The sequence below is a fragment of the Manihot esculenta genome, chromosome 9 (assembly GCF_001659605.2).
Source record: "Manihot esculenta cultivar AM560-2 chromosome 9, M.esculenta_v8, whole genome shotgun sequence".
In the NCBI taxonomy this organism is placed as follows: domain Eukaryota; kingdom Viridiplantae; phylum Streptophyta; class Magnoliopsida; order Malpighiales; family Euphorbiaceae; genus Manihot; species Manihot esculenta.
In genome coordinates, this window is record NC_035169.2 from 32,146,503 (window position 1) to 32,157,201 (window position 10,699).

General features: G+C 27.9%; 2 protein-coding genes across 2 annotated transcripts; both read left to right on the forward strand.

Moving 5' to 3' along the window:
* Positions 1-2,259: 2,259 nt before the first annotated feature.
* Positions 2,260-3,175, forward strand: LOC110623572. Its single transcript, XM_021768567.2, has 2 exons — positions 2,260-2,455; positions 2,543-3,175. Exons 1-2 carry the CDS (start codon positions 2,291-2,293, stop codon positions 3,041-3,043), a joined length of 666 nt encoding a protein of 221 aa, XP_021624259.1. The 5' UTR covers positions 2,260-2,290; the 3' UTR covers positions 3,044-3,175.
* A 3,766-nt stretch (positions 3,176-6,941) lies between these two features.
* LOC110623660 (beta-hexosaminidase 2) lies at positions 6,942-9,133 on the forward strand. The gene is made up of 2 exons (XM_021768662.2): positions 6,942-7,869; positions 7,980-9,133. Exons 1-2 carry the CDS (start codon positions 6,957-6,959, stop codon positions 8,930-8,932), a joined length of 1,866 nt encoding a protein of 621 aa, XP_021624354.1. The 5' UTR covers positions 6,942-6,956; the 3' UTR covers positions 8,933-9,133.
* The last annotated feature ends 1,566 nt before the right edge of the window (positions 9,134-10,699 follow it).

The window sequence follows — 10,699 nt, forward strand, 5'->3', positions numbered from 1 at the left end:
TAACTAAAAATATTAAATTAATTTAAAAAAATTAATAATAAATTATAATATAATCTCTAAAATTTTTATATTAATAAATATATAATTTTTTAATTTAAAATTTATATTAAAAGTATATTTTTATTTTATATTTATCATATGTAATATTAAATAATTAATTATTATAAATAAATTTTTACTATATAAAATATCACATATAAATATTATATATTAAAATATTTTATTAAAAATTTATACTCACTATTATAAATTATATATATTTTTAATATATAAAAAATATATATTTTATATTAATAATATTAAATCAAATGAAATATTACATTTTTTAGTATGTTAAGTTATTCGTTTATAATTTTTATAAAAATTTAAATATATTTATTATATTTATTGTAAATTATTTAAAATATTTAATATTTTTATTTTACTCATAAATTTATAATATATATTAATTTATTAATTAATCCAATAAAAAAAATATTTCACATCAATAATATTAGATAAAATAAAATATTATATATTTTATACTATAATTTTTTTACATTTTAAATTTCTATTAAACTAGATATGTTTATAAAAATGAAAATAAAAAAGTAAATAATGGAATTAAAAAAAAAGATATTGTTGAAATAAAAAATATATATTTTAAAAATTATTTTATTAGTTAAATAAAACTTTACAAATTATATTATAATTTATTATTAACTTTTCAAATTTAATTATTCCTTTTTTTTATAATTATGACAAACTAAAAAAAATTAATTTTATTATTTAAAATTTAAAATTTTAGAGATAAATATGAATTAATATAAACGTTTATACTTTTTTATCTAATAAATTTTTTTACCTGGTATAATATATACATTAAAAATTTTTTATTAAAATTAATTAAAATAAATAGTTAAAATTAAAGTAAATATAAAAAAATTAATTTTATTTTTAAGAAATAATTTTACATGGCATGACATATATATTAAAATTTTTTTATTAAAATTAATTAAAATAAATAGTTAAAATTAAAGTGAATATAAAAAAATTAATTTTATTATTCAAAATTTTAAAATTAAAATATAAATATGAAAAATGATAAACATTTAAAATTTTTTATCAATACGTGAATTGTATCGTTTTATATGTTATTTTATTTTTTTTTAAAACAAAATGTATAAATTATTTTAATAATTTTATTAATATTAATTTATTTAATTTCGATTTAAAAAATAAACTGAAATAATAATTAAGTTTAGATATTTGAAGTAAGTAAAATTATTTTCTAATTTATTGATTTATTGTATTCAATTTAATTATCAATATTTAAAGATAAACTTGAATAATTAAACTTGTTTTTTTCAATTTTATTTACTTCCAAATTAATTTATTTCATCAATTTAATTAATAATTTCAAGATTAATAAGAGTAAACAAAAACTAACAACAAACTTCATTAAATTACTTTGATTCAAAAAAAAAAAAACTTCATTAAATTACTTAGCAAAAAATATAAAATTTATATTTAAGTTTCTATAGGTATTCCATCTTATTAACTTAAGAATAAATTTCATTCATAATAGCTCAGATTATTAAAAGGTCGGTCTATTAGAAAATAAAATATTTTTTTGTGAATATTTAATTTATTTATAAAAATAAAATACTCAAATTCATTTAAAAGGAAAAAAAATATTGAACCACACGATTAACGAGATTTTAATAAATTTAAATTTAAAAAAATTTTAATAATAAATTAAAGATTAAGAGTAGAAATGAAAATATTACCATATATATTCCAAAAATTATATTAATAAAAATAAATCACCACTTAAAATAGTCTCACCGAAAGTCGCTGATTTGGACTCTTCAATATGATAATATTTCTCCTTTTCATTTTTTATAAATAAATGTTCTTGACACCATTGGGTTGCTTCTTTTCTTTTAATTTTTAAACACTGAACTCTTTGCCTTTGAGGAAAAAAGAAAAAAATTATGGTGAGTTATTCACAAGGGAAAGAAATTTGTAGGCTTGGTATTGCAGAACAGCATATAATGGAGTGAGTGGGTAAGGCACTAAAAGAAGGTGTTGGGCTTGATGTCCATTGCATGTATTCCACAATTAGAGTCCTCCAATCACACAAGATTTAAAGGTATGTTCTTAAAATTAATAATCAAATAAAAAAAAATGAAGGAATCAATATTTAATCGGTTCGATTTGATTTTCTGATTTGGACAGAAAACTACTCCAGTCCTATAAATGGGTGACTTCTTACATCAAAGTCATACTTCTATGCCTGAATTAGAAGATGGGTATAGTTGTTTATCTTGATACCATATTGGTCCCTCTCAGTCTCTTCATTATGGTGGGTTACCATGCCTATCTATGGCATTGCTTCAAGAACAAACCCACTCAAACCACCATTGGAATCGACTCGCTCAGGAGGAAAAGTTGGTTTCTCAACATCAAAGAGGTAATCCAAGAGCCAAGAACTTCTCTTAATTACTAGACTTAATCAATCTTCTGGGTAGATGATGATAATTTTCTTTGCCAAATGCAGGGTGATGATAAGAAGAATATGTTAGTAGTGCAGAGCTTGAGAAACACCCAAATGTCAACAATTTTCACTGCTTCAATAGCCATTCTCGTAAACTTATCATTGGCAGCTTTAACAAACACCGCTTTCAACTCAATCCATCTCCTCAGCAATCCATTTTTTGGGTTACAATTCGGGAGGATCTCTGTTTTAAAGTTCGGTTCAGCATCATTGTTTCTGCTGGTTAGTTTCTTGTGCAGCTCTATGGGCCTTGGATTCTTGGTTGAAGCCAATTTCTTGTTGAATATTTGCGAGGAGTTCTCATCATCGCCGACGTACACACAAACAGTATTTGAACGTGGGTTCTTGCTGTCTCTCATAGGTAACAGAGTCCTTTGCATCACTTTCCCTTTGCTGATATGGCTGCTCAGTCCAGTGGCTGTAGCCTTGTCGTCTGTGGCACTTGTCTGGGGGTTGTATGGGCTTGATTTTCATGACAAGATTGGGAGTAGAAACTTGCTTTAGAGCCGACTCGAGTGCTTTCACATCTCGAGATCGAATCACAGTTGAAAAATACGTGAAGAATTAGAAAGAAATTATATTAAAATTGTATGAAATGTATGATTTTTAACTAAATGAAACTCATTTTGCGTATACGGAATTAAAAGAGGTTACGAGCTATGAGCTATAAGCTAACTTCATTGACGTAAGATGAAATGGAATATGAATCATGGAGGTGCCTAATGCCTATAAACTACTAGAAAATATTTGGTTTTGGTAAAGAGCACCATCACCAACGTTAGATGAAGTGACAATATTCATAAGTTTGTTTCCATCACATGGGAATCTTGGCCTAAATTTGTGCTTTTATAAATTATAGTATCATCTATTTTGACATTAATATTTTGAATGAATTGTATAAGCAATTAACGCACATAGCCCAATTCATAGCACAACGGGACAAAAGTCCAACCCAATATGCTCAGCCTAGTCCCAATTGAAACGTAAACTTGGACAGCCACAAATCGTTTACTGCCAACAAGCATCGCCAAACACCAACCTTGCCAAAAAGGAAAAGCAGGCTGCTATATTTGACCCATCACACCAAGCCAACCCATCCTTTGTGATCGCTGCCTGCAACGGTGTGTCCGTGAGATCAGTACCGTTGAGGTGGTGCCAGTGCATGCAGACCGCTGAATTACCTCTTCATGTGTTTTCTTTTTCTGTGGATTTACGTATTTTCCAAGTGTCCAGTTTTGAAGTTTGGAAATCGTGGCGCTGTGTCGATGAGTATCGGTGCTTTTTTGTTAATTAGCCTCTCTTTCTTTAATTTCCATACCCAATTCATCTTTTTTCTTTTTAAAAAGATAAAAATCTAATGTCTTTTTTGTTAATTTACAAAGAAGGTGAAGGAAATGCAAAGTCATTGTTGGATAATTTTGAATGGGAGGTAAAATCTAGTGTCCACTTTGGAATTAATTACGTGGATTACAAAAATGGATTGAAACGATATCCCAAATTTCCAGCTGAATGGTTTAAAAAATTTCTTGAAAAGTAGAAATATATAGAATTATTCTTCCCTTATAGGAATAATAACATAGAGGATTATGCTTAATTACTTGAGATATAGAAATTCTACAAATGTTTTTTTATAGGCAAACGGTGCCTTTTTTAAGGTCAATATAAGCTTTTTAAATTTCATGCTATAAATGTTGTAATAACATTCTTTTTAATAATAGACTATTAAGTACTTAGATTTAAACTCAAAAATTATATCTGAAATTTTAGAGATAAAAAAATTTAAATTTTTATAATAATTTATAATTATATTCAATAAAATAATTTAAAATTCGAATGGTAAAGTTAAAATTTTTTAATTTATCACAATTATAAATAACAAGATATTCAAATTAATTTTCTGAGCATTATGTTTATAATTCATCTGAAATGTCTCCTGTTACCTCTGGTTTAAAAATTGGTTTCAAAAGCTGATATGGGTCAGTGCCAGCTCCATTTCTATTCTTCAAGTTCTTGTTAGCATTTCCTTCATCAATTATTCCTCCTAATTCTTTGAACCTCCCAAAAACTGTCTTTATAATCACTGTCTTTATAATTAAGATAAAATTATTATTTACTTATTAATAAAACTCACTAATTAGTCTTTTAATTTTAAAAATATATTAAAATATTTCTAATATTTTATAAAATTTACTAATTAAAAAATCAATTAATAGACTTTTAAAATCATTAAATATTTAATAATATTTTTTTTTCTGAAATGAAATATATATATATATATATATATATATATATATATATATATATATATATATATTACAATGGTTTTAATGATTTTAAAAATCTATTAATTGATTTCTTAATTAGTAAATTTTATAAAACATTAGAAATATTTTAATATATTTTTAAAATTAAGAGATTAAATGTTTTATAAAATTTACTAATTAATATACTTTTAAAATCATTAAATACGTTATAATATACTTTTTAAAATTAAAAAATTAATTAACAAATTTATCTATACCACAAAGTTTAAATAATAATTTTTTCTATAATTAATTGGAACGGCTTATGGCTCCATCTCCTCTCCAATATATTTGGAGAATCTAGTTCATATCTCCAAATAAAAAATAATTTTTTTTATGAGGAATATGTTTAAATAATACCTATAACCCCAATTGATACAAGAATAAAATTTTACATTATGAATAAAAATTTTAATTTTTAAAAAAATTATATTTTTTAAATTTATTACAATTATAATGAATCACTTAAATAATTTATCCAATTGAATATAAAAATCTAAAAGTTTAGATATAGTTAAAACTTTCAATTTTTATTAAAATTTTTAAATTTTTTTATAATTATAATTAATTTTTAAAATGATTTTAATACATTTTAAGTCGATGCATGAATCATATTATACATTATATTTTTATCTATTTTAAATACTAGTTAAAACTATGTGATGATCGTGAAACCTTTCTATTTTGAACAATACCAGACCCCAAAAAATAACGCAGGTTCAAAGTTCATGAAGTTTTCATTTCGTTGACCGGTCCAACGTTTCAAGTCCCAATCCAAATGCGCGAGGCAGGCTAAATTGATCGCAGGCCCAAGACCAATGAAAAATGATCCAGTGTGATGTGAAAGAGAGTAATTGGTCTAATCACTTACGAATCTGTGTGACAGAAACAAGTGGCACTATAGCACAGAGGCCATTGGACGTCACTAATAAATAAAAGAAAAATAAATAAAAGGAAATGAGGATTTTCCCCTCATTTAAGTCTATATTCACGCGGTAAATTTACTTTTTCAATCTCAGAACATCACTGTATAAACAATTATTTAATCCTAATTAATCACATATTTTAAAAGAACTTAACTTTTATCATTTTAATAGTTGATTTAAACTCTAAGATTTGTAATTTAAGAATTTAATATTTATTTTTTATAAAGTGTTAAAAGTAAAATAAAAAAAAAGTAAAAATCATAAATAAAATATACATTGGCCAACTACACTTACACAAACTCATTTCTATGAAAAATATGGTACACACTTTTCACCACATGCACAAAAGCCTTAAGAAATGGCTATAATTAGCCATAACAAATGCTCTGGTTAAAGCATATTTTTAATTATAGAATACAAAAGTAAATTTGGTATTCGATTTAAATCGAAAAAATCGATCGAATTGAATTAATTTAAAAATTCAGTTTGATTTTTTATTTATTTTAATTTAATTTTTAATTTTAAAAATTTTAGTTATTTCAATTCGGTTTTAATCAGAAAAAAAAAAGAAAAAATTAAATCAAACTGATTAGTGATAATAATATATTATTTTTAATAATATAAAGATTATATCATATTAAAGTTAAAATATTCAAATTAAATTTTAAATATTAAAAATAAAAAATAAAAAATAAAAAAATTATTAAAAATTCAAATCGATCAAATCGAATCAAATCAAACTAAATTAGACCGATTCAGTTCAATTCGATTTCTAATCAAAATCAATTTAATTCAATTTATATAAATATCAAAATTTACATTTTTAATTTATTTAATTTACTATAATTTTAAACTGGATCGATCAAATACTCACCCCTACCCATAATACTTTGATGATTCATCTAAAGATTGAGTAGATATACTCAAATCTTATCAAAAGCCCAAGATATTATTACATGCTTATGAAATTTGGCACTGTTTAATTTGGAAATATATTATATATACAATAATTTTTAAATAATATTCCATTAATTAATTAGACGGCCAATATTTGTACATAAGAAATGTAATAAACACTTGAAGAAATATCCAACAGTTACGACATTTGGCATCGTCTGGTTTGGAAGAATCTATGTATTTGTTTGAACAATAAGGTCATTAATTAATTACATACATAGGACTTCGTACATGATAATAGTGGATGACGTGAGACAGACGGACAGACGTAGAAAGCCGGCCATGCTTTTGCTTCCGAAATGCCTATATGAAGCCCATTACAAGTCGATCACTATTCACTATAAGCGTCACACGGAAAGGATGAGGTTAATCATCTTCTCCTTAAGCTACACGTTTTTGATATGGGGCATCTTTTCCTCCCTGACGCCGACGTATGCGTCTGCAGAGATCAACGTCTGGCCAAAGCCTACCTCTCTCTCATGGCCGCATCCACAGGCCGCTCTTCTCTCCCCTGGTTTCTACATCTCCTCCCCCAACCACCCTTACCTTTCCCCCGCTGTTAATCGCTACCTCCTTCAAATTCTAACCGAGCACTACCAACCTGTTGTCGAGCCCTCTGTTAATCTCTCTGCCTCAGCTCCTCCCTTACAGACTCTTGCCATCATCGTTGCTGATCTTTCCGCCCCACTCCATCATGGTGTCAATGAATCTTACAGCCTTTTCATCCCTAGTGATGGGGACACTGCTAATCTGACGGCTGAGACGGTATGGGGAGCCATGAGGGGTCTGGAGACGTTCTCCCAGCTGGTGTGGGGCAACCCTTCTCGCGTGCCGGTGGGGCTCTACTTGTGGGACTCGCCGCTCTTTCCTCACAGAGGGATTATGTTGGATACCTCCAGGAATTATTATCCGGTGAAGGACTTGTTGAGAACTATTGGGGCCATGAGTGCCAATAAACTCAATGTGTTCCACTGGCACATTACAGATTCTCATTCCTTTCCTTTGGTGCTGCCATCTATGCCTGAACTTGCAGCCAAGGGCTCTTATGGGCCAACCATGCAGTACTCTCCGGCGGATGTTGCAGCCATTGTTCGGTTTGGTTTGGAACACGGGGTTAGAGTTCTACCAGAAATCGACTCTCCAGGTCAGTATATACAGAGTTTCTAAATTCAACTTAATTAAAAAAGCATTTTTTATCTGTACAAATTATAGTATAAAGACAGTTTAGCGAGTCAACCTTGTTTGTAATTTCAGGACACACAGGATCGTGGGCTGAAGCATACCCAGATATTGTGACATGCGCAAATATGTTCTGGTGGCCGGCCGGAAGTGAATGGGCTGACCGGCTTGCATCAGAACCAGGAACTGGCCATCTAAACCCACTGAACCCCAAGACATATGAAGTCGTAAAAAATGTAATTTCCGACATAGTTACCTTATTCCCTGAACCATTTTACCATGCTGGAGCTGATGAGATCATCCCAGGTTGTTGGAAAGCTGACCCAGCAATTCAATCTTTCTTATCTGATAATGGAACCCTTAGTCAACTCCTAGAGATCTTTGTCAATTCGACCTTCCCTTACATTGTATCACTCAATCGCACTGTGGTGTACTGGGAGGATATTTTATTGGACGACAATGTCAAAGTGGACGCCTCATTTCTTCCACCTGAGCAGACAATCCTTCAAACATGGAACAATGGTCCAAACAACACAAAACTCATCGTTTCTGCTGGTTACAGGGCTATTGTGTCATCTTCAGAATTCTATTATTTGGATTGTGGGCATGGCGACTTTATTGGGAACGACAGTCAATATAATCAGCCACCCACGAGTGGCGATTCTGGGAACGGATCATGGTGTGGACCATTCAAAACATGGCAAGCAATATATAATTATGACATAACATATGGGCTGAGCCAAGAAGAAACCAAATTGGTCCTTGGGGGAGAGGTGGCATTATGGTCAGAGCAAGCAGATCCAACAGTCCTTGATGCGAGGATTTGGCCTAGAGCTTCAGCAATGGCGGAGACGTTGTGGTCAGGGAACAGAGATGAGTCAGGCATGAAGAGATATGCTGAGGCAATGGATCGTTTAAACGAGTGGAGATATAGAATGGTTAGCAGAGGAATTCGAGCTGAACCTCTTCAGCCACTTTGGTGCATTAAGAACCCAGGCATGTGTAATACTGTTAATCCATTTGTTTAGTTGGAAAAGTTTTGTCTGTAAAATTCATGGGGAAATTAAGAACCTTTCCAGACAATGACCTTGTTACCCTGTAACATATGCCCAAAAGAGAAAGGATACAGAGAAATCTTAACCCATGTCGTGATTTCTTTAACATTCTTACAGTTGTATGTTCAAAATTTCATGTATTTAATAATATATTTTTATTTTTATTTTATTTTATTTTATTTTTTGTGATTTCTTTAACATTCGTACATTCTTACATATGTAAAATGTGATTTCTTCAAGGATGGTCTCTTAGAAACTGCTTGACGTTTGCAGTCAATATGTATGTTAAATGTGCACCACTAGCTTATGCACACAATGTTTTCGACAAAATGACTGAAAGATTGTTTTCTTGGAGCTATTTAATTTTGGGTTACAGATTTGAGTGGCAATGTTAGTGTTGCTTTGGAGCTTTTTGATCAGATACATATGAGAGAGACTAAGGCCGATGATGTTCCATTTCTTGGTGATTTTAGTGTGTGCCCATAGTAGCTTGGTGGACGAAGCACGTTCCTAATTCAGAATGATAAAAAACTATGGACACCTAACATAACATCAGGCTTCAAACATGACACCTGGGATTTGGAGTTAGTGGAAAGAAGCAGATGGAGAATGCCATTTTGGAAAAGGTTTTAGAAGAGTTGCTATTTTTATTAATATTTCTTAATTAATTTAATGGAAATTTTTAATATTTAATTCGAAATTTTGAGCCTGGATAAGAATTTTTTATTAATTTTTAATAAAAATATGAAAAGATAGTATAATTATAAAAAAAAATTAAAATAAAAATATATTAGTTGAAAAAAAATTAAGGGTATAATTGTAAAAAAAAATAAAATTTGAGATTTTTATAGATATTCTCTTCTTTTTTTTTTTTAATTTAAAGACAAGGATTAATTTGTGATGTTAAAATAATGGAGAATTACTTTTCACTTACATAATAACCAATTTCCAGATTAAATGAATTATAAGACAGTTTCTTTGCTCCTTCTTTTTCTTCTGATTATTTTTTTCTTTGGATTTCTCTTCTTCTGAAAATTTTCTTTTTCTTCATAAAAATACGAGTTTTCATGGTAAAAGTGATGACGCAGAAGTAGAAAATTTTGAGGGAGAAAAGTCATTCCATTCATTTTATTACGAAAAGTTGTGTTTTTTCCCTTAAAATTCCTACTCATTTTGAATGCCAAATCTATGATGAAGAAGGAAGAAAAAGAAGCTATATGTTTATTTCACTTGGGAATATTAGAAGTAGTTGTGCATTTATTTTATTAGATTAAATGAAAATGATGTGTTTTTATATTATTCTTTTTCCCCTAAAGATAAAATTAAAGTTACTTGATATGAATTTAAAAGTTGTAGTTAGTATTATTAAAATGATTTAAATTTTATTTTATTTAATGTATCTTCAACTTGTATTCCTCTATTTTTTTTTTCGGAAGATAATTCTTTTTAAGTTACTTTACTAGTTTTAGTTATTGATAATTATCTTCATTTAATTAGTTTTAAAAACGTATCAGTAAAACTATTAATTTCCGTATGTATTAATAAATATTTAGAATTAATTAAATATTTTATGCTTATTAATAAAGTTTTTTATATTTACTAAAAAATTTCAAATATTTTTATTATTGATATTTAAAAATAATTATAATATATCAAATTATAAAATTTTAAGTTTATATAACTATAGTCTTTGAAAATGTTTGTAGTCATTTTAGTGATAATGATTTTATAAAAATAAAA

Excerpts from the sequence above, each read along its gene's own strand:
- LOC110623572 (XM_021768567.2), top strand. The coding sequence starts at position 2,291 with ATGGGTATAGTTGTTTATCTTGATACCATATTGGTCCCTCTCAGTCTC. Across the intron at positions 2,456-2,542 it reads GGTTTCTCAACATCAAAGAG|GGTGATGATAAGAAGAATAT; the intron begins GTAATCCAAGAG and ends TGCCAAATGCAG.
- LOC110623660 (XM_021768662.2), top strand. The coding sequence starts at position 6,957 with ATGATAATAGTGGATGACGTGAGACAGACGGACAGACGTAGAAAGCCG. Across the intron at positions 7,870-7,979 it reads ACCAGAAATCGACTCTCCAG|GACACACAGGATCGTGGGCT; the intron begins GTCAGTATATAC and ends TTGTAATTTCAG.